General features: G+C 36.4%; 2 protein-coding genes, 1 non-coding gene and 1 pseudogene across 3 annotated transcripts; 3 read left to right on the top strand and 1 right to left on the bottom strand.

Moving 5' to 3' along the window:
- LOC104733590 lies at positions 212-7,344 on the top strand (annotated as a pseudogene).
- On the bottom strand, positions 7,773-9,099 carry LOC104732002 (probable enoyl-CoA hydratase 1, peroxisomal). The gene is made up of 3 exons (XM_010451532.2): positions 8,586-9,099; positions 8,138-8,420; positions 7,773-8,056 (listed from the first exon to the last, which is right to left on the bottom strand). The coding sequence occupies exons 1-3, from the start codon at positions 8,993-8,995 to the stop codon at positions 7,952-7,954; spliced, it is 798 nt and encodes a 265-aa protein (XP_010449834.1). The 5' UTR covers positions 8,996-9,099; the 3' UTR covers positions 7,773-7,951.
- Positions 11,484-13,657, top strand: LOC104732000 (GDSL esterase/lipase At4g16230-like). Its single transcript, XM_010451531.2, has 5 exons — positions 11,484-11,950; positions 12,458-12,588; positions 12,663-12,908; positions 13,004-13,262; positions 13,422-13,657. The coding sequence occupies exons 1-5, from the start codon at positions 11,707-11,709 to the stop codon at positions 13,655-13,657; spliced, it is 1,116 nt and encodes a 371-aa protein (XP_010449833.1). The 5' UTR covers positions 11,484-11,706.
- On the top strand, positions 21,190-21,262 carry TRNAV-UAC. Its single transcript has one exon. It is a non-coding gene; the product is annotated as a tRNA-Val (tRNA).

Raw genomic sequence — 24,132 nt, 5'->3', positions numbered from 1 at the left:
GTCCTTTAACGTCGCCGATTATCTTATTTTTCATATCGATCTTATCTTCAAGTACATCTACCTTATCTCCATGTGATCTAACTCAGTGTTTGTTTTATTTTATTTTTAAAACCAATAATTTAGGTCTAATTCAGAGATTTTTTTTTTCTCTCTCGCGATCGACAGAATCTGATTGTGATTTGAATGTTTCTTCCTGCAGAAGCCAGAAGTAATGTCCAGTTCGACGCAGAATAAAGGTCAATCGGACCAGAGCATGGACTCCTCGTATGATGTAGGATGCGATGGTCACACGTGGAGTATCATGATGCGGTCAAAGATAAGTCAAGATAAGAAGGAACGATTAAGCACGTGTGATTAAGGATGACGAAGTAACGGAGAAATTCTGGTAGATAACGGGAAGGGAATAATTGGTTGACGCTGTTTGTCGGCTGTGTGTTTAGTATTTGAGCATTGTTAGCTCACGTTTTTCATATCACGTTTTATCTGAGTTTGTAATCGTTTTCCTCTAGAACTTTCTAGATCTCGTCCTCACCGTTGTTGGAGTATCTCCATCGGAGACTCTTACTGGTGAGAAGATTGAGCTGCGTTTTTATTGAACGTTGTATCAATATTCCGATTACAAGTTCTTAATAAACTCTGTTTCTTACTCTGTTTCGTTTACTCTGTTTTGATATTGTGAATCCTGACTTAACGTTATCATTGGTATCAGAGCTAGTCGGTGCTTGGAACGATGGTGGAGACACGATCTCAGGTGAACAAAACTGATGGAGGAGATGAAGGATCTAAGGTGGTTACTGATGAGCGAGAGGAAACGGTGGTTACACCAAGTTTGCTTGATAGGACGCAAGCGCTGGAGTTTGCGATAGCTGAGCAAAACAAAAAGATAGATCGGAGCATTGCGGATATGTTCTCGATGATTAAGATGATCCCTGGTTGTCAATCAACTCCGAACTCTGGCTCAAGAGGAGAGAAGAGTCCCATGGCAGTATCCGCGACGCCAGACTCGTATGGAGAAGGGGTGGCTCAACGTTATGTAGGAGGATCGGCGATGAATGGTCATTGCTCGGGAGTTACGCGTTTAGGTCGAGTGGATTTCCCTCGCTTTGATGGTGAACGCATCTCGGAGTGGCTTGTTAAGGTGGAGGATTTCTTTTCATTGGACTTTACACCCAATGATTCCAAGGTTAAGATGGCCGCTATGCATTTTGATGGACATGCTTCGACTTGGCATCATGCTTTAGTGCAGACTCCTTTTGGAAGAAACTTGTTGCGTGATTGGGTTTCTTATAGGTTGTTGTTGAAGGAACGGTTCGAAGATGTATTGGAGGATCCGATAGCAGAGTTGAAGAGGTTGCAGGAAACAGCTGGTATAGTAGATTACCATCAAAAATTTGAGCTGATCCGTACAAGAGTTACCTTATCTGAGGATTACTTGGTTAGTGCATATTTGGCGGGTTTGAGACTTGATACGCAGATGCACATTCGCATGTTTCAACCTCAGTCGGTGAGGCAATGTTTGGTGCTTGGTAGACTATATGAGAAAGCTCATCCGGTGCAACATGGTACACAGTCGGGGGGTAATTACTCAAAACACTCTCATGGTGGCTGTGTTAAGAAACATGCATTTCAAGGGCAGAAAGAACCTACAGGGGAACAGTCTAACACCGGGTTGCAGAAGTTACCACGCAAGTTCTTATCTCAAGAAGAAATGAGTGATAGACGTGCTAAGGGATTATGTTATATATGTGATGAGAAGTATACGCCTGATCATTATCTTAAGCATAAGAAAACTCAGGTTTACATGATTGAAGTGAAAGATAAGGAAGAGGACGAGGAGTGGAGCAATACTGATCTAGCCATTTATAAGGAAGAAGAGAAGGATATTCCTCAAGTATCTATCAGTGCGGTTGCAGGTATAACGGACTATAGAACTCTGAAAGTGCGAGGAGTCCACAACAAGAAGGTCCTCTTCATTTTATTGGACACTGGCTCCACTCATAATTTCATGGACCCTCAGACTGCTAAGACGTTGGGGGTCAACATTCAACCAGCAGGGGTTACAAGAGTCGCAGTAGCTGATGGTAGCAGGTTGGGAGTCCAAGGAAGGGTTTCTCAGTTTAAGTGGCAGTTTCAGGGGACACAATTTCAAGATGATTTCATGATAATCCCTTTGGGAGGGTGTGACGTGGTGTTAGGAGTACAATGGTTAGCACCTCTCGGGAACACTACATGGAATTTGCAGAAGCTAGAGATGGGATTCTTCTGGAAAAATCAGAAGATACTACTGCATGGAATTAAACCTGGTGCTGTCAGAACGGTGAAAGCTACACGGTTTAATAAACGACAAGAGGAGAATATGCAAGTTTCTATGATTTGTGCTCATGAAATGGGACCGCAGGAAGATATGATGGTGTATGCGGTGGAAATGAGTCAAAATATCAATAAGAACAATTCTGAGGTGTTGAAGTTAAAAGATTCGTATGCAGATATTTTTGCTGAACCTACGGAGCTTCCTCCTTTCAGGAAGAATCACAACCATACCATTGTGTTGAAAGAAGGTTCTGATCCCATCAATCAAAGACCATATCGTTATGCTTTGTACCAGAAGGATGAGATTGACAAAATTGTGAATGAGTTGCTATCTGCGGGTACAATAAGAGTGAGCTCTAGCCCTTTTTCTTCTCCGGTAGTGTTAGTCAAGAAGAAGGACAACTCTTGGAGGCTATGTGTGGATTATAGGGGCTTGAATAGCTTAACTATCAAAAATAGATTTCCCATTCCGTTGATTGAAGACCTTATGGACGAGTTGGGAAGGTCTGTAATTTTCTCTAAGATCGATTTAAGGGCCGGTTATCATCAGGTGAGGATGGATCCTGCAGACATTCACAAGACTGCCTTTAAGACTCATGCTGGACATTTTGAGTATTTAGTCATGCCTTTTGGTTTGACCAATGCCCCTGCAACATTTCAAGGACTGATGAACGCTGTGTTTAAAGAGTTCTTAAGGAAATTTGTCCTCATTTTCTTTGATGACATCTTGATCTACAGTCTCTCTTTAGAAGATCATATTCAACATCTGCAACAAGTATTTCAAGTCATGCGAGCTAATCACCTATACGCTAAGGAGAGCAAGTGTGAGTTTGCATCTGACAAAATAGAATATTTGGGACACTACATAGCAGCTGGAGGAGTAGCTACTGACCCAAACAAGATCAAAGCGGTTGCAGATTGGCCTGTTCCCTCCAATTTGAAACAACTACGTGGGTTCCTTGGTCTTGCTGGATACTATCGACGTTTTGTTAAAAATTTTGGTACTATTGCCAGGCCTCTAACGGTATTAACGAAGAAAGATGCCTTCTTATGGTCGACTGAAGCATTGGAAGCCTTTAACAGTCTGAAACAAGCTCTTTGTCAGGCACCTGTGTTGGCTCTTCCTCTGTTTGACAAACCTTTTTTGGTCGAGACTGATGCGTGTACTACAGGGATTGGGGCAGTATTGATGCAGGAAGGTCATCCCTTGGCATTCATTAGCCGTCACTTGAAGGGAAAACAACTGCATCTTTCTATCTATGAAAAGGAGTTGTTGGCGGTTGTTTTTGCGGTACAAAAATGGAGACATTACCTGCTTCCAAACCATTTTGTCATTCGTACTGATCAAAGGAGTCTTAAATATTTGCTGGAGCAGAGGTTGAACACCCCAATTCAACAACAATGGCTGCCTAAATTGTTGGAGTTCGACTATGAGATACAATACCGACAAGGAAAAGACAATATTGCAGCTGATGCTCTGTCGCGTGTTGAAGGTGCTGAAGTCCTACACATGGCAATGTCGGTTCTCGAGTGTGATCTTATGAAAGAAATCCAGGCTCATTATGACTCAGACCCTGAACTTAAAGACCTAATTAAGCTGTTACAAGAGAACCCGGAGGCTAAGAAGCATTACTCGTGGGTGCAGTCGGTTTTGCGTCGGAAAAATAAGATTGTTGTTCCTCGTGATGTCCAGCTTCGCAACTCTATACTCCAGTGGATGCATTGTTCGGGTGTAGGTGGACACTCTGGAAGAGATGCTACTTATCAGAAGGTTAAAGGGTTGTTTTATTGGCGTGGCATGGCATTGGACATACAAACTTACATTCGAAGTTGTGCAGTGTGTCAACAATGCAAATATGACACATCCGCTTATCCGGGGTTGTTGCAGCCTTTACCTGTACCTGAAGCGTTGTGGACTGATCTCTCTATGGATTTCATCGACGGACTTCCTCCTTCTTTAGGTTTCACTATGATATTTGTGGTGGTTGATCGGTTATCGAAGGCAGCCCATTTTATTGCCTTGGCTCACCCTTACACGGCAATGACTGTGGCACAAGCCTTTATGAACAATGTGTTTAAACTACATGGATGTCCTCGTTCCATTGTCAGTGACCGTGACACTGTCTTCATCAGTACTTTCTGGAATGAGTTGTTCACTTTACAAGGGGTTGACTTGAAGTTCTCAACAGCTTATCATCCTCAAAGCGATGGGCAGACTGAAGTGGTGAATAGGTGTTTGGAGACCTATCTCCGTTGCATGTGCAGTGATAAACCTCACTTGTGGAGTGACTGGCTTCCTTTAGCAGAGTTTTGGTATAATACAAACTTCCACACTGCTACTCAACTCAGTCCGTTCGAAGCTGTTTACGGTCAGGCCCCTCCGATTCATTTGCCTTATCTTCCCGGTGAGAGCAAAGTTGCCGTGGTGGCTAGAAGTCTGCAAGAACGTGAGAGTATGATTCTGGTTCTGAAGTTTCATCTTCTTCGAGCTCAACACCGCATGAAGCAGTTTGCAGACAAGCATCGAACTGATCGGAACTTTGAAATTGGTGATTCTGTCTTTGTCAAGTTGCAACCGTATCGTCAAGGGTCTGTGGTAGTCCGTTCCAATCAGAAGTTGGCTCCCAAGTACTTTGGCCCTTATAAGATTGTTGACCATTGTGGTAAGGTTGCTTACAAACTACTGCTCCCAGCGAGGTCTCTCATACACCCTGCCTTTCACGTTTCTCAGCTCAAGGCAGTAGTGGGTAATGTGCACACTTCGACTCAACTTCCTTCTATTGTGTCTGATGTGTTGATCAAGGAACCAGTGCTCATTCTGGATCGTAAGATGGTCAAACGTCAGGGGCGCGCTGCTACAAAGGTCCTGGTTCAGTGGTCAAATGAAACACCGGAGGAGGCTACATGGGAGTTCCTTTATGATCTACAGAGGAAGTTTCCATCTTTCAAACCTTGTGGACAAGGTTCTTCGAACGGGGAAGCTTTGATGTAGGATGCGATGGTCACACGTGGAGTATCATGATGCGGTCAAAGATAAGTCAAGATAAGAAGGAACGATTAAGCACGTGTGATTAAGGATGACGAAGTAACGGAGAAATTCTGGTAGATAACGGGAAGGGAATAATTGGTTGACGCTGTTTGTCGGCTGTGTGTTTAGTATTTGAGCATTGTTAGCTCACGTTTTTCATATCACGTTTTATCTGAGTTTGTAATCGTTTTCCTCTAGAACTTTCTAGATCTCGTCCTCACCGTTGTTGGAGTATCTCCATCGGAGACTCTTACTGGTGAGAAGATTGAGCTGCGTTTTTATTGAACGTTGTATCAATATTCCGATTACAAGTTCTTAATAAACTCTGTTTCGTTTACTCTGTTTTGATATTGTGAATCCTGACTTAACGTTATCATCGTAAGGCCACCTACATATAGAACAACTAGAACTCTGGTTGAAAAGGCTGCCCTTTTCGTTTCCAAAAAAGGGTTGGAGTCTGAGCGAGACCTCATTGCCTCTTTTCCTACTGATCCACAATTCAGCTTTTTGAGGAGCTCGGAAGATCCTTGTCACGCATATTAGAAACAAGACGGAGCTACTGATGATGATGAATCAGATCATATCAAAATCCTTCACGCATCTCCAGATGTCACAGCTACAACTATCGTGGAGACAACGGCACGTTTGGTTTCAAAATTCCGGTCGGAGTTTGAGGTGATGGTCAGGGACTCTAATAAGGATGATGCAAGATTCAACTTCTTGAATAGCTCTTCTGAAGAAGATCCTTGTCACGCCTTGTACCAGCAAAAGCTTGCTGAATACCGTGCAGATCCTCGTGACGAATATTACAGTCAAGAGCTCACTGAATCCCTTGACAGGAATCAGGATCCAAATGGTGCTGGAGCTACTACTACACCTATGGATATGATCAAAATCTTTCATGCCTCTCCAGATGTCACAACTTCAACCATTATCGACAGATTGGCATTTCTGGCTTCCAAATATGGGACAGAGTTTAAGTTGATGGCCATGACCTCTAATAAGAATGACACAAGATTCAACTTTTGTTGGACCTCACCAATGAGTCATGATCACGCAGCTTACCATCGCAAGATAAATACTGTGTAGAGGATCGTGATACGCCCTATCCTCCTCAGTCTCAGTCCAGTGTTGTTCAGCGTGTTGAAATACTTGTTCTGCCTAAATTTCTACAGTGTAGAATTCTTAAAGGGATGACGCTTGAGGAACTTGATACCGTTAAGATCACAGCGCAGTTTGTGGGGTGGTATGGGGATGATTTTCAGGGGAATCTCATGAGAAGAGTGATGGCCAACCATCAGTTTTAGTTTATGAAGCCAACTGATTACAGGTTCAGTTTTTACAACGAGTTTGTCGTGGCCTACTCGCAAGTCTTAAATCCTCCCAAATATCTGAAAGAAAAGCTGAGAAAGAGTGCCGCTTACATGGAGGCCGTTCTTGACGGTTTTCTCCAACTCATTGAATGGGATCCTATCCAGGTGCATAAATGGCTGAAGGGAGGGATGAGGACTATGACTGAGTGGCATGCTTCTGTGTCCAAAGATTTTGTCAACGAGGATGAGAATCAAGAGTTGCCAATGATGCAACTACCACCTCTTCCTCTTGCACCACTGCCTCCGCCAGAGATTCAACAAATGTTGGATGAGTTACTTGTTCCAGAAGACCAGTTTCTTGCTCAACATCCGGTAATATTTTCTTCAGACTAGGTCTTTTTCTTTTTTTCCCTTTGGTCTGAGTTATATCTATCTAATGAGCAATGAGACATATTTCAGGGTATGTCTACAATTAGGGTGGTTTGTGATGCCGACGGGCTAGCAACTAAGATCACAGTGTCGTCATTGTCTGAAGACGTAGCAAGTTTGAAGGACAAAATAGCTGCGGTGTTCCGTATTCCAACATGCGAACAAAAGTTAACTGGAAAAGACGGGGTTTTAAAGGACAGTAACAGGTCACTTGCTTATTACAATGTGAGAGCAAAAGATATCCTATTACTGCACGTGGTGTGAGACAAAGAGATGGACAAGGCTTATGCAAATGCTAGATGAAGGATTTATTTACTAACTTTTAAGTTATATTTTGGATATTTGCAGCTTGTTCTGTCTGAGAGATGCGAATCTTAGGGGGTGTTATTGGATGGGTGATTTCTAAATCCATATGGAATTGTAAATTCTAGAAATCAAAATACATGGATTTTGAAATAACATGTTTTATCCTTGGATTTGAATCCTTCTATTTTACACTTTCAAATCCATACAAATCCATTTAAAACATAATATGGATTTTGAAATCCAAAAACAAATCATTAAATGAATAACATGGTATTTTAACAAGTATTTGTAAATCATAGAACCAATAACACATCATTTTGATAAGTATTTTAAAATCAATGATTGAATAACACATGATTTTTATCTGGATTTCCAAATCCATTAAAATCATAGAACCAATAACCCCCTCTTAGACTACATCGAGGTTACCCAACTTTATTTACTTGATTTGCGTTACACTTCTCAAACAAACAAAGATATTATTATTGAGGATAATAATCAAAACGTAAATTACCATAATGGTACAAAGTAGTAGTAATATTTTAAGATCCATAGAAGAAACTGTCTACAACTTGGAAGAAGGTTTCTTGGATCCACGTCCAGCTATAAACTCCTGCATCTTCTTAAACTGTTCCTTGGTCATCCCACTGTAATACGCGTGAGCTCGCTCCTACCAATTCAAAATACAGTTTTAGACTCCCTCTCAATCAAGGACTGATAAAAAAAATGGTAAAAATAGAGGTTTAATAACCTTTTCGAGTGCGAGAGCATGTCCAAGATCAAGCTTTAGTCCATCATTGATAACAGATTTAATCCTCAGAACCATGCCTTGCTCATTCTTGATTATAGCCTCTGCGATTTCTCTAGCTTTCTTGAACGCTTCCCCTTCTTCAACCACATGGTTCACAAACCCTAACTTCCCAGCTACGTCAGCTGTTAATGGCAACGATGTTAAAGAAACTTCCCTAGCTTTGTTTGCTCCAATGATCCTCGACAGCTTCTGAGACAAACCCCATGAAGGAAATATCCCAAACCTTCACAACCAAAAAAACAGAGAATTCACATTCATATCATTCAGAAAGATTCATCACAAGGCAACAATACTTTTCACAATGTTGAATTGAGAGCTTCAGAACAATATGATATGTTTCTCATGATCTTTAACCATTGGAAACGACGTCGTAAGAGAAGAGATGAACCTGGCGTGAGTATCCATGAACTTAGCTCCTCTAGAAGCAACCAAAATATCACAGGCCAAGGCGAGTTCGAACCCGGCGGTGATGGCGAAACCGTTGATAGCTCCGATGATCGGTTTACGTAACCGTTCCATCTGCACAACCGGGTCGGTTTCCGGATCCTTCACGTCTCCTTTGAAAACAGATTCCGCCGCAGTCAAATCAACGCCTGAGCAGAAAGATCGACCTGATCCGGTGAAAATCACCACCTGGACCGATTCGTCGGAGTCCATGTCTTTGAAAGCCTTGGCGAGATCCACCATCATCGCTCTCGTGAGCGAATTGAGAGATTTCGGACGGTTGATTGTGATGACGGCGATCCCGCCTGATTCTTTGTTCACCATGATGAGATTTTCCGGTACTGTTTGATCCATTTTTTCGACGATTCCGATTACGTATTCGAGTTTTCTGATCGGGTTTTTTTTTAAATTTTAGTCAATGAGGAAAAGATGAGGAAGAAGAAGAACTTGCTTGGGTTGGTGTGCCATTGTTTTGTCGTTAGTAAACTGCGTCCCGTTTTTGGCCGCTCTTTTGACGCTGCGTATTTTGATTCTGGAACATGAAAACGGTGATTTGTAAGTATTACTCCCTCTGTATCATAATAGATGATGTTTTAGGATTTTTACATAAATCAAGAAAAACATTTATTATTTAACAATAAGTGTATTATTATTTTCTAATAATATATTTTTATAATTATTAACCAATAATATTTCATCAAACTCTTAAATTTTCATTTAATGATTCTTGAACTTTGCAATTTCTTAGCATTAATTGATAAAAGTATATAGAAAATCATCTATTCTGATACAAAATAAAATCCTACAACATCATCTATTCTGATATAAAGGGAGTATTAGTTTATAATATTGGTTAAACTTTTCACAAAAAGGTGATTTTGATAGAACCTACATTTATTATCTTATTATATTAATATATCAAATTGTGTTAATTTTACACTAACGTGACTGGAGAAATTTGTTATTACATATGATTATAAATAAATTTATCAAATCAATGTAGAGAGGTTTTAATGTATCATATTATGTGAACTACTACATGAAATCAAAAAACCAAAGAAAAAAATTGTTCTAAGCCGATGAACACAACTGAGACCGGTTCAATTCTGGTTTACATATACTAGTTTTTTTTTTCCATCAAAAACAACTCCTTCCGCCATTTAAATGTTTGATTTCTTTTCACATTTTTTTTAAAACGTTTTTTGGACTGAAGTCTATAGTTTCTCACTTTCGCCAATGTTATTTTTTTGTTACCTATTTTTCTTTTATCAGAAATGTCGAGACCCCTCCGAAGCAAATTTCAAACTAGAGAAGCCGGGTTCAACATCCTATATATGGAGGATACCAACCAACGCTTTGTTAAACATTAGTTTTAGTCACCAATCCATTATACATTAGATCAAAGATAACAAAATGTAATCGTCTAACCACCTATTAGTAGTACAATTCATTTTTCCTTTAATAAAATTTTAATATACAACATCACATAATCCACACAATGTGCTACGTTAAACTAATTCAAAAACTTCATCCTTAAAACACAAGAAAACTTTTGGTCGAAAACAAATAGGACATACTAGATGTTCCGCCAAATGTTGGAAACTTGGAAAAGGTTATGCAAATTAAATGCACCAAAACAAAACATTTGTTTTTCTATACGAGTCGTTCCGCCAAATGTTTTATTACATTTCGTTCACTAACAATCTTTTGTTTTTGTTTTTGACAAGCTTATCGTTCACTAACTATATCACTCAAGATTTATTTTTAATCACACAATATCACAGCATAATACAGTACTGATATTTAGGATAGGAATCTTAGAGTTTTTATAATTTACCTCTACAATTGAACCTTAGAGTTCCATTGGAGCAGCTTTAGTTATCCAATGACACGTTCTCTCTACTCTATGTGGTACAATTAATAGGCGTATCTAAACAAGAAGTTGTCTACATAATTCAAAAACAACCACTTGCTTCGAATTTTTATTTCTTTTTTTCCTTAAACTCTATTCAATACTCCTAGTGACATATTTTATACTACATACAGATTGTATTATCCAGACACAATAATAAATTTTGCGAAGCTTTTATTCATTTTTGTTTTCTTTGCTGTACACCCAGAGTTTGGTGGAAGTTACCACCGCAGTTGCAAAGTACAATATTAACTTCGCTATTGCTGCAAAATCAAAATATTCCCACGTTCGTCTCATTATTATCAGTATGGGTTTTGTGTATATTTAAATTTAACAAAAAAATGAGAGTTAACAAAAAAAATACATAATAATTATTGGGTTTATCAGTTACGATTTATCTCGTCACAATATAAATTAAGAAACAAATTATTTTATCAAAAAAAAAAAAGATCTTGGAGACAAAACCATGTAGAGTATGAATCTATTATCTATATACAGTTAATTCATATATAGAGTGATTCGTTTTATTTTTCATTTCATGAACAACAATAGTTTCATTGTCCCGGGAAACTTTTTATTATATTCATATCCCCCTAAAATTTTGTTAGCATGGTTAAAATAATTTTAGGTGACTTTTTCTCAAATGTCTCTCCATTCGCTCTGAGTCCAAATTGCATCGGACATTTTTGACAAATACAAAAGTTTTCGTATAGATTAATCTGAATTTGGATGATAACATTATTCATTATAATTATTTGATCCTACGTACACGCTCATGCATGTAGCTTTGTAGGTATAGCCGTATAGGCCATTAATACTAAACGTGCCAACTATTTCAGACTCTATATAAAAAGGTTAAAGTTATATACACACTAAAAACTTTATTGTTTATTTCCAATGTCTTTTTAGTTATAAAAGTTCTCAATCAAACTAACAGTGGTTCTGTGCTATTCCCAATGAAGGACTCCATTTGTGGAACAAACAACAAAACAAAAACCCTTATATAAACCTTGCCTTCTTTATCTTTTATTCTGATACGCACCCCTCTTCTTCAAAATAGTACTCGTCTTTGGTTCTTCACAAAAAAGAATCCTGTTTTCTTGTTGATATTTTGTCTCGAGATACCTATTTTAAAACTGACAAAAAATCAGTAATGTCGTTTCTTGTTTCTCTTTGCCAAGTTATAGCATTATTGTTCTTGTTCTTCACCGAGATACTGTGTCTTGCCGGTAGTAAGAACATTCCGGCGAATTTTGTCTTCGGAGATTCGTTGGTAGACGCCGGAAACAACAACTACTTAGCCACATTGTCTAAAGCTAATTATGATCCTAATGGGATCGATTTTGGATCGCCTACTGGGAGATTCACCAATGGAAGAACAATCGTTGATATCGTATGTAAGTAATTTGTTACTCTCTCCGTTTCATTAAGAGTGTCATTTTGACACAATGCACACAAATTAAGAAAATATAAATTATACATGTTTGCCCCTTTTTAATAAGTGACTAATAGTTTAAATTCAATGAAAGTGAGCTTTAGGATAAAGGGTAAATTAGAAAATTTATTGTAAAAAATATATTGGAATTGTAAAGTGACAGTTTTTGTGAAATAAAGAAAATTCTGTAAAATGACAGTACAATTTTCTATTAATGAGTAATTTTCTTATGTAAAATTTTCTATAATAACTATAATACTATATACACAAGTTTCCATGCAATGCAATGGTCAAGCGTCAAGCCGTAATAATAAAGATTGTATTTATTGTGAAAACATTATTCAAACTGAGTTGACTTCCAACATGTAACAATGTTCTTGCATTTTTTGACCGGTTTGTTTTTAAACCAAATTTTGGTTAGTGTCTTTTACGGATAGCTAGATAACCGGATATTTTGGGTAAACCGCAGATCAAGCATTGGGGTCAGATGAATTAACTCCACCGTACTTAGCACCAACAACAAGAGGATCCCTCATTCTCAACGGTGTCAATTATGCTTCCGGCGGAAGTGGAATCCTCAATTCCACCGGGAAGTTATTTGTAAGCATATTGTTAATTTTCTTTCTTATTTTTCACATATTTTGTTATTCATTGTTATAAAATTTTAATCATAGGGGGAACGTGTAAATGTGGATGCACAACTAGACAATTTTGCAACCACGAGACAAGACATAATTTTTTGGATTGGTGAATTCGATGCGGCTAAATTAGTCCGGTCTGCAATTTTCTCGGTTACGACCGGTTCTAATGATCTAATCAACAATTATTTCACTCCCGTCGTATCAAGCGTTCAACGTAAAGTCGTATCTCCAGAAGTCTTCGTTGATACAATGATCTCAAGATTCCGATTACAACTCACCGTAACTAATTTCTTCTCTAATTTCAAATAAACCGGATTTAAACCAAACCGGTTTGACAAACTAATTTATTTTACTACTGTATATGGTTTTGGCAGAGACTGTACCAGTTGGGTGCGAGGAAAATCGCGGTGATTAATATTGGTCCAGTTGGTTGCATACCGTTCTCGAGAGAGTCATCTGATCCAACGGCTGGAAATGAATGTTCAGTTGAACCTAATGAAATGGCACAAATGTATAATCTCAAGCTTAAAACCCTCGTTGAGGATTTAAACAGGAGTCTACACGGTTCAAGATTCGTCTACGCTGATGTTTTTCGCATTGTTTATGATATTCTCCAAAATTACTCATCTTATGGTACGCAACTTAACCATTTTATATGCTTTAGCAATGTTTTTTTTTTTTTCTTTCGGTTTGTCATTGAAACATAAGCCCCGTTCAGTTAGTCCTTTATTTTTCAAAAAAAAAATATATATATGATACTTATTTTCAGATTCTGATATATCAATATTGTAGGTTTTGAGAGTGAGAAGATTCCGTGTTGTTCGTTAGTTGGGAAAGTAGGTGGGCTGATTCCATGTGGCCCGACTTCAAAAGTGTGTATGGACCGTTCCAAATACGTTTTTTGGGATCCTTACCATCCTTCGGAAGCTGCTAACATCATCATTGCCCGGCGTCTCCTCTCTGGCGACACCTCCGATATTTTTCCTGTCAATATCCGGCAACTCGCTAACCTCAAGATAAACGCATGAACCGTGTGGAAAAAAACTCATCTATATAGGGTTGCGTTGGTTTGGCTATTGGCGTTTGCATTTTGATAAAGTTATTTTTATTTCTATGACACCTTGATATGCGCTCCTTATTGTGTTTTTTGTGTGTGTAAGGCTTGGTGTAGCTAGCTTTAATTAGAATGAAGAGACATTAGATTTCTTAGTATTTTAACTCATCTGTTCTTAAAAAGTTTGATTATTAGTTATTATTTATCATATTCAGCAAAGATTTTCTTTATGTTTTATTCGTGGCTATTAATAAATTGTAAACTTAAGACATATTATAAATAATTAAATTTTTATTGGTTCATCGCTGTTGTATATTGTTTAGTGTAAAAGAATAACGTAGATATAAGTATTAATTATTTTTAATAGGGAAAATTACTAGTTTGACCCAAATTGACCAGTTAATTACTAGATTAGTTCATAAAATTTTAGGGTTAGTTGGGTTATTTTCATACCTAAAATACCATTTTTTGCTTTGTTAGGAGTATTACATTTGGTTAAAAATTCCAGCAATTTTGTTTTTTTTTTTTATATATAAAAGTCTGCCAAACAAGTAATGGCAAGTAATTTATAAGTGGCAGATTTTTTGTCGATGGCAGCTTTTTTTTGCAGACTTATTTTGGATGGCAGATTAATTTGAACAGTTTGATGGCAGATTTATTTTTTACGGCAGATTTATTTGAAGTGTGTAACGATAGATTTTTTTTGAACAACAGATCTTTTTAACGCGACAGAATTATTTATAAAGTCATGACAGATTTTCATTATTTTAGTCAAATTTTTAGGAATTTTGTGGCAGATTTTTTATGATTGTTGTAACAGTTTTTATTTTCCTTCAAAAATCTGTCACGTTGCGACAGATTTATAAACGAAAAAATAATTACTAGTTTGACATCTAGTGGTGACAGATATTTTTTAAGTTATGACTGATTTTTGGATTGAAGAAAAAATCTGTTGTTTGATAACAGATTTTCTAAAGTCTTTTTAAAATTGCTATATTGACCTACATTCACACTATACGTAAGATTTTTTTTTATGTTATGACAGTTTTAGTTTTTCTACTATAAAATCTGCTGCTTGATAACCGATTTATTATATATGAATACAATCATAACCGATTTGTTTTTTTGTTAATATAGTGACGGCAGATTTGTTACCTGTAATAACATATTTTTTTTCAGGGTAATGACAGATTTATTAGTGTGTTTTGCGACATATTTTCTTTACGGTTAAGCGACAGACTTTTTAAGTAGTTGCCATATATGGCGAGAATCTAGGGTTTACCTTATTTTTTCGTGTTTGTCTCGTGCCTCCCCCAATATCGACTCCAATTTTTTTCTCTTTTGGATTCATCTTATTTTTCCATAGATTCCTTCTTCCTCTTCTCCAATGTGGATTTAATCATGCTTTCTTTCCTTTTGGGGTTCATAATCGACTTCTCTATTATTTTCCTTTTAGGTTTTTTTTTTCATCGCTTCCTTCACGTTTTAGAGTGCATTTGATCTTTGACAACAACAAATGGTTGTTTGTTGTCGATAATGAAAGGGGTTCACGAATTCTAGAATGTAATGATCAAAGCAGTTTTGATGATTGCATTGGAATGGTATGTGAGGATTACAGGCTGGATAACAAGGTATTTGATGTTGTGTTGAGTTCCAAGATCTCGAAGAGGCTATTGCAGGATTTACCCGCTGATACACCACTAGTTATTATTGATAATTCTCGTCAGTTGCACACTTTTCTGGGACAATTGAAAAGGGATACATGTCGACTTTGTGTTGAAGTGAAGAAGAAAATACGGACTGATTCGAATCACAAAGGTAAGAAACGAGGAAGAGATGAAAACGATTTTGTTGGGGAAAAGTATGTTGATTTGGCCAACGAAGCAAAACAGGAAGAGATCGTTGAAGATGATAGTAGATTTGATTATTGTGATGATTCTAACGGAACAGATTCTGATGATGAGAATTTTACCCTGTATGGAATTCCAGCAGAAGAAGAGGATCATAAATTGCCAATGAAGAAAAGGAGTTCATTTTTTTTTACTGAAGAAAATAAAGAACCAGTTGATGTCTCAAAGGTAGACTTGTCTTCTGTGAATTTGGCTGTTGGGCAAATGTATGATACAAAAGAGCACCTAAAAACACGGTTGAAGATACTAACCTTGGTTCAAAGGTTTGATTTTTATGTTTACAAATCGAGACCAACACTATTGATTGTCAAGTGTTGGGTTAAAGGATGCAAGTGGAGGGTAAGAGCTGCAACATTAAGACACTTTCCAAAGTTTGAGGTGCGTGTGTTTATTTCAGCACATACATGTTCAGTAACAGAGCGCTCTATGCGTGCCCGACAAGCAGATCATCATATTCTAGGAGAGTTGTACAAAGATTTTGTTGGTGGAGTTGGTCCCAAGGTACTGCCAATGCATGCTGCTGAAGCGTTGAATAAACGTTTTCATATCAAGGTAAAATTATTCCTTCCAGTACTATTTAGCATTATACCGTTTATTTATTTTCACAACAATTTAAAATAATATTGTTCTTGATAGATGGATTATTGGAAGGCATATCGAACGCTAAGGCATGCTTGCGAGTTGGTCAGGGGTAGTCCAGAGAGTGGTTATGAGCAGCTGCCTACATATTTGTATATGATAAAAAGGGCAAATCATGAAACTTTTACACAGCTTGAAGTTGATGACACTCAAAGGTTTAAGTACTGTTTTCTAGCATTTGGTGCAAGCATACAAGGATTTCCATTCTTGAGGAAAGTGGTTGTTGTGGATGGTACTTTTTTACAAGGAAAATACTTAGGGACACTTCTGACAGCAACATGATAAGAGAAAATGTAACTTACTAGTGCTTTACTTGTTCCCTCATCATCTTCAATGGTGTGCGAAGTGGCATCATTTGGTACATCAGCGTCTTTTGGCTCTTTTCTTTCTTTCTCCACTGCTTTAATTCTCTCACTCATCTTCTCTTCTAACACATTCATTTTTTTTCAACAAATGTTTCAAATTTGCTCTCCAAAGCATCTATTCGACTGTTGAGGGTTTTGCCCATGTCAGAAATAGTCTCATTCATTTTCTCAATCGCCCTCCATATATCCTTAAACTATTTAATCATCAAATTATTTGTTAAGAGAAAAATTTATTATGTAAATTCAATTGAAAAATTTGTTACACTAAAAATTTAAAGAAACAAAATGACACTTGTGAAAGAAGAGAGCATCAAATGACAATCTTTTGTAGCTTGCCTAAAGAAAACTTTACTTTATTATTAAATAATATAATATAGTAAGGTTTCTTTCAACTCTTACTCTAAGAATCTGACGCCCATCATCATGATATATTAAGGGGATGTATTCAACTTGACATTTTAAGTGATTTGTGTAAAATTTACAAATCTTATGTTATTCAATCATGAATTTTAAAAAGTCCATTAAAATCCACTGTTATTGAACTGATGATTTAAAAATCTACTTTAAAATCCACTGTTATTCAAAACAATTTGTGGATTTGGATTTTAATAAATTTTAGGGATTCTGAAGGATTTGGGAGGATTTGTTTAGTTAAAAATACAGAAATTCAAATCTCATGTTTTTAGGTGGGATTTGAAAGAATTTTACCATAAATCATATGAATTTCCCTAAAATTTATCAAAATTCCAATTTTTTTAAATCTCATAAAATCCTGCAAAATCATAGTTTCAATATACCCCCCTAAAATTCTTTTAAAATCAAATACACATACAATTATTTATTTTCTTTTATAAATGTTTTAAAATGATTGCATAAATCATCAAAATACGAACAATAGTAAAAATAATTTACATTTTTGGGAAAATTATTCAAGACTTAGTAAGATAATATTTCTTCTAAAGTTAGGAACTTCCCAAAAACGATTGATCCGAACAACGATACTATTGTTACCAGTGTTTTGTTGTTCGTTGGAAATTGAATAGAGGATATAATAGAAAGTAAATGTTTTAGTTTTCACAATAATCTGAAAGAGGATGTGTTTTTATGTTAATAGGTTGTTTTTAGAAAACCAAACTTTATAGAATGTTTGAGCCTTTAAGAGAGAGAAGGGATTGAGATCAAATATTATTGATCATAAATTCGCAAGTGCTTCAAAATAATAAGTTAAGAATGAGAAGTAATATAAAAAAAAAAAATTGAGGAAAATAGTGGGTAGATATAAGGCAATGCATAAAATGATGGTATTATTTCAAATCAAAACATAACTGATTATGTTCATAATTTATCCTGAAATTCCTAATATGAAAACTTATAAATTTTATATAATTCAAAAATACCATGGCGTTTGAAATAATAAGTGATAAACGAACAAAATAATTATAGAATTAGATTAAAACATTTCACAATCTTACGTAATTTTCCAGAAACTAAGCTCAAAAATTTAAATTTTATATAAACAATTTTTTAAAAAGTGAAACTAATTTACTTAAATAATACCATCCCACCATCTTACTTAAATTTGATTTCACTTGTGCCTGTGAAAATTATATAAGAATCCAAACACAGAAATTAAATCCAAAAATTGAAACCTATAAAGTTAATTTAATGTTGGTTTAGTTCGGAGATGGAACCAACCACACACTGATATAAGGTGGTTCTAGATTCTTGGAGGCTGCATATGTTTCTCATTAAAGAAGGGAGCAAGGAAATGTTGATGGTTTTTTATTTTTATTTTATTTTATGGGTTTGTAGTTAATTAGGTCTAAACTATAGTTATTAGGTCCAAACAAAAAAATACAGGATTTAGAAAATAGTAAGCCAAATGTCATCTCCTTAGTAAAAGTTGAGAAAAACCTTCATATTATATACGATATAGGCTTAAGGGCTAGATTATGTTGTTAAGCCCACTTGGATTATGTATATATACTGATGTAAATCATTGAAGTTAATACACAAGTTTATTCTGCACGTACTTTGACAATCATGCTCTCTAGCGGTGGAAACAAATAGCAATTAAACCTTTATCTAGAACAGGGATTGATTCTCCAATACTCATGTTATTAAGAGATAAAACACTTTTAAAATTTGAAGACTCCTTATTAGGAGCAGTACAGTCAAACTTATGTAACGGAGCTATATATTTTAATTGTGCACCAAATTTTCAAGTAAGCTTACATGACCCTACAATATTTAATACTTTAGTTTTAAACGTACACTTGCCTGAAATTAAATTTCAGCAAGAAAGACATGGCTATTTGTTGTTGTATCGTATTTACTTTAAGCAATCTACATCTGAGTTCAACCCACGATGTTTATTGCAAGATGATAAAGGCGAAACAACAATATTGGCTGCACATGGTAAAGACACACCAACCTCTACATACACACCTAAACAATTAAATTGGACAGAAATTACAATTCCTGATCAATAGAAAATTAATATTACTCAACCACCAAGAAACTTTGAACAAAGAACTATTACAATTATAACAGAATAATATGATGGAAAAATATTATTAAACTTTGGTTCTTTCAGAGATCCACCATCATTAAAATTTAGTTCATTCTACCCACATTCATCTTTCTCTGAGTACAGAACTGGCCAAGCTAGCACTGAATCAGAAGAAAGTGTAGAACAAATTTTAACAAAAAGCCAAGGGAAAAAACCTATTATTTTTCAATCACCAATAGCTGCACCGGTTCAACAATCAGAAGTAGGATCGTCTAACTTTCCTACTTCCCCAACAGCTTCAGATTTTAATCTTTCCCACAAGACCCAAAACAAGAAGCCTAATCTTTCCCACCAATGCTTTTGAGGATCCACCAAAGCTATTGAAGATCAAGATCCAAAACAAAAACAAAAACAGGGTTAATCGATAATTGCAAGTAACAATTCTGTTAATTATTCTAATAATCCAATTAAAAACTCACCGCCGCAGATTTTTCAGCCACCACCGAAGCCACTACGGTTCTTAGTTCGCCACCGGAATAAACGATCCAACTCACCGCCGGCGTCTGTATCTGGCTGGAGCAGAGAACACCGGCGATTACAGTGCTAAATCGCCGGCAGAGATGACGACAGATCGAATTTTTTTGGGACTGTAAAATCTCTCTTCGCCGGCGGAAGAAACAAAGGTTTAGTTTCCAGCGTCTGTATCTGGCTGGAGCAGAAAACACCGGTGATTACAGTGCCAAATCGCCGGCGGAGATGACGACATATCAAATTTTATTTTTGGACTGTAAATTTTTTCTTTGCCGGCAGAAGAAACAAAGGTTTGGTTAATTTAAAAAAATAAACCATTGTCGGGTTCCTAAAGTTTTAAGAGAATCGATTTTTTTTTATCACTTTCCTATTTTATTTTGATTGGGCTTTTGGTAATTTAAACACAATATTGTGTTATTCTAGTTTTTCCCTAAAAGAAGGTGTCAATCGAGCAATATTTTTTCATATTTGTGTCAATCTGGTGCATTTTCACTTTTTAATATATATGAAAACTCTAGACAATCATTCTTTAAGCAACAAAAGGAATGACAGACATGCATCTGCTGCACTAAGGGGAGAAATGGAATATATTTAGTTTTTTTTTTCAAAGTAGAGTTACGTATACAGATTTTTCAGAATTTTGAAAAAAACATTTCCAAGGACAGGTGCTTGGGAAGTGGAGTTGATAAGTAATAAGAGAGAGAGAGAGAGAGAGAGAGAGAGAGAGAGAGAGAGAGAGAGAGAGAGAGAGATAGTTTATAAAGCTCATGAAAATTTGAGAACCAGAATGTGAGAAAATGATTCCTGAGAGTGGTTTGTGAGAATAGTCTTTTTATCAAGGGCAGTGAGCTTTCGTTTGAGAAGTAAGTGAATTTCTCTCTTTATCTGATTTTCGGTACGCGTGGAAGACCGAAGACGTATAAATCCTTGCATTCCGTTCATTCCGTTCTTAATGAAATATATTTAGTTGTCTTGTCTTGTTTTAGAAAGCATTTTCAAATGTAAATTATAGTGTTTCGTGGTTAACTAAATTTGCATGCTCCAAACTTCAAAGGATGAATGCGTCTCATGCAGTATAGTGATATGTCATTTGTATTTCGTCACTTTTGAATGTAATTACAAGTAATTAATTTACTATAAAATAATATATAATGACGTAAGAATATGTTGAATATTTCATTACTTTTTAACAAACAGAAATATCATTTATCATAGTATATTCTAGAACAACCAAATTTTATGGCTAGAAGCTTTGTAACTTTTCTTGATGTCATCTATATCTCTGAAATTTAGAAGGGAATTGAAAAAGGTTCTAGGACGTAGGAAGAGACCTACTTACACGTACATGCATGGGAGAAGGTTTGAGTCTCCTACACTACAAGATTTGATGAGATTCCAAAACAAATACTATATTTAAGGAATCGACCAGTAATATAAAATGTAAGGAATTATCAAATATGTGTAGTTAGTTAGTTCTAAACTTTATACTAGAATGAAGACGGTAAACGTATAGCGTCAGATATTATAATGATGTCACAATTAATATAGCGATTCTGTGGTGTAGTGGTTATCACGTTTGCCTTACACGCAAAAGGTCTCCAGTTCGATCCTGGGCAGAATCATTCATATTAATATGTTTTTCTACTCTTTTAGTTAACCCATGCAAAATTTTATGTGATTCGACTTTAAGGATGACTGACTATCCTCAAAAAAAAAAAAAAAACATGTGTTTTTGTTTGTGTAATTTGCGTATAATATAAGTGGGATCCCACGTTTTTTTTTTTTGGTCAAACTAATAATCTTCATTGAAATTAAGTCTCAAACTCACTCAAAAGAGAACGAATTACAACCCAAATAGAAGGGAAATACAAGGAAACAAAGCAAGAAGTGCCTACAATAACTCCAAAAGAAAAGAAACCATGGATAAATGCAAGATACAATTTTACAAAGGAAGATACGTGAGATCGAAACATAACAATCCCAACGACTCCATGAGAGAATGTATCCAGTGCAACCCGAAGGGTTACAAGCTCCACAACGAAGGCAGAGGAAGCTAACAACCGGGAGGAAGATCCTTGCAAAACCGGTGTAGCTTGATCATCCAAACCACTCACAAGAGGGACATTTGAGAAGAGAAAGAGGCAGTTGGTGCCAAGATGAGGAAGCATAGCTCTAAACAGAGACTGATCTTCCCAAATTACATCGACATAAACAAAGATACCGATGCTAAAGGTCGGGACAAAGCCTTTAGTAACAAACAATATTAGAACAAATCTAATAGAGACCTCAATACAAGGTAAAACGGAGTCATCATTAAGGTGATCCAAGAGAGTCAAATTGCAGTCCAAGAGCAAACTAAACTCAATGACTACTTTCCAACAAAGGTCACAGGGCTCACCATCCCATTCAACACAACTAGTTAAGTCTTTTTCTATCTCAGATTTAGAAAGCCAACTAAGTTTAGTAAATGGAAGGCAAAGGAGCAAGAAATCAGAAGCAAACCTTGATGAGACGAGCTCACTTCGGAGCTGACAACATGAACTGCAGACGGCAGTAAGCCATCGTAAGGCAACGCCAAGAGAGCCACTGGCCGTTAACACAAAGGATGGAAGATGAGGATACGACACAAGCACTATCAAAGGTTTCAGAACGAAAATCTGAGAAAGTAGCGATGAAGAGAGAAGAAGCGGCGGTGAGGAGAGGAAGAGCGACGGTGTGCAGAGGAAGAGCGACGGTGTGGAGAGTCGCCAGAGCAACCAGGGGAAAGGTTTAGACGGAAATGAGGCTAGCGACGACGGCTGAGAGAGAGATTTGTCGGAGAGCAAGCAAAACTGAGAAGGAGGGTCTGGTGGGTCCGGTGGTTCTGATGGGGTCGGCGGAGATGGAGGCTCCGGTGGCGGGGCTGCAGGAGGCCTCAGACTGAGGAAAGAAACCGAACACATCAGAAGAGGAAGAGAGGAGGTCAAAATCAACAAAGGGGAGAAAGTCATCTCAGGGAAAAACTCCCCGGAACAGAAACTCACCGGAGGAAGGTACCCTGAGAGATCTCGCCTAGTTACCAACCACTATTCAGGATTAAGGGTCGCCAGAAGAGCAACGCCGATGGGAAAAGCTCATTTCGTCAAAGGCTTGCAGCTCCTTTGGAGATGTGCCTGGGAGAGAATTTTTTAGGGCGAACTCACAAATCTTGTACTATATGATTCATTTTTTAGTGGGATCCCACTTATATTTGCCATATGTCACTACAGATTTAAGATGATATAGATTTGCCATATGTAAGACATATAATTTATAGCAAATATTTGCGACGATTAGTGACAAAAATCTAGTAGCAAAAATGTAGTCATGTAAGAGTTAGTGACACCTTTAGATACCAATACCCTGGTGAGTAACATCAAAAAATCAAAATTGATAAGTCGCATAAATATCTTTGCCTCTTTAAGGTTTACTCCGATCCAAACAATTTTTTTATGAATCTTAGAGTTTTCATACTCAAATCTATTTTTTTCTTTTTAACTACTACTGTATTTATATAATGCAAAGATCAAACTCTATGATTTGTCTTATCATGGTCATTCACTCATTCCTCATGAGTGAGTAATCTTTTTAGGATTCTTGACTTCTTCGATATGATAGATTTAGGATGATTATGAGTTGATTATTGGAGTTAAAGGTTAGAATATCTTATCCTTGTTTAGAATGTATTCAGCTAGATTGACTTTGATCATATTGATTTAGATTTTAGGCAATTTCATACTAGCTAGCTAGGAATGTCTTAAATGAAATTCGTAAACCAAATTACTAAAAGTTTTACGAATCTAGCCAAAGGAAATATTGGTGATTATGGTTGTTTAGTGGCTATTTATGCTAGTTATTCATGCTTATTGATCATTTGATCGCGAATAAAAGTCATTGATGATTAGATGATTAACGAAGAGACTAGTATCATAGAAGTGAATTAGTGTAGATTTGTGATCTAGGGCCTAAGAATTAGCATTGTTAAATTGTATGAATTCCACTAGTCAGCAAGTAATCATCCTAGACTCTTAGTCAATTACTATATTTCAAAAGTTCGTCTTTCTTTCTTTGATTTAAACATGTTTGCTTTATTTCCCTGCTTTGTTTGATTTCAAATATTGTCAGCTTTTTGCAGTTAGCTTGTTACAAATCAAACCAATACTTATTTGCTCAGATTAAATAGTTACATGTATTTTTGTTGAGTTGTTTCTTTGTTTCCTGAAAGTTAATACTCTTAACCACAATGACTTGTCATGCATCTGTGGCATAAATGATTAGAAATTAAAACATAATCGTTATCACTGTTATGTAGATGGTTAAGTTAAAAATTCATGTACATTCTCGACTTTTGCAACACTATGAAAAAAAGTTTTGAAGTTATATAAATACCAAATCCCCATTGATCTTGATGATGACTTTTACTCAACTGTTTGTACAGAGGATTGCACAACACTAAATAAATATCGATTTTTGG

The sequence above is a fragment of the Camelina sativa genome, chromosome 12 (genome assembly GCF_000633955.1).
Source record: "Camelina sativa cultivar DH55 chromosome 12, Cs, whole genome shotgun sequence".
In the NCBI taxonomy this organism is placed as follows: Eukaryota; Viridiplantae; Streptophyta; class Magnoliopsida; order Brassicales; family Brassicaceae; genus Camelina; species Camelina sativa.
Note: the sequence above shows the minus strand (reverse complement) of the source record. Positions and strands in the feature narration are given on the sequence as shown.

Excerpts from the sequence above, each read along its gene's own strand:
- LOC104732000 (XM_010451531.2), top strand. The coding sequence starts at position 11,707 with ATGTCGTTTCTTGTTTCTCTTTGCCAAGTTATAGCATTATTGTTCTTG. Across the intron at positions 12,589-12,662 it reads ATTCCACCGGGAAGTTATTT|GGGGAACGTGTAAATGTGGA; the intron begins GTAAGCATATTG and ends TTTTAATCATAG. Across the intron at positions 12,909-13,003 it reads GATTCCGATTACAACTCACC|AGACTGTACCAGTTGGGTGC; the intron begins GTAACTAATTTC and ends TGGTTTTGGCAG.
- LOC104732002 (XM_010451532.2), bottom strand. The coding sequence starts at position 8,995 with ATGGATCAAACAGTACCGGAAAATCTCATCATGGTGAACAAAGAATCA. Across the intron at positions 8,421-8,585 it reads TTCATGGATACTCACGCCAG|GTTTGGGATATTTCCTTCAT; the intron begins GTTCATCTCTTC and ends TTGGTTGTGAAG. Across the intron at positions 8,057-8,137 it reads ATGCTCTCGCACTCGAAAAG|GAGCGAGCTCACGCGTATTA; the intron begins GTTATTAAACCT and ends TTGAATTGGTAG.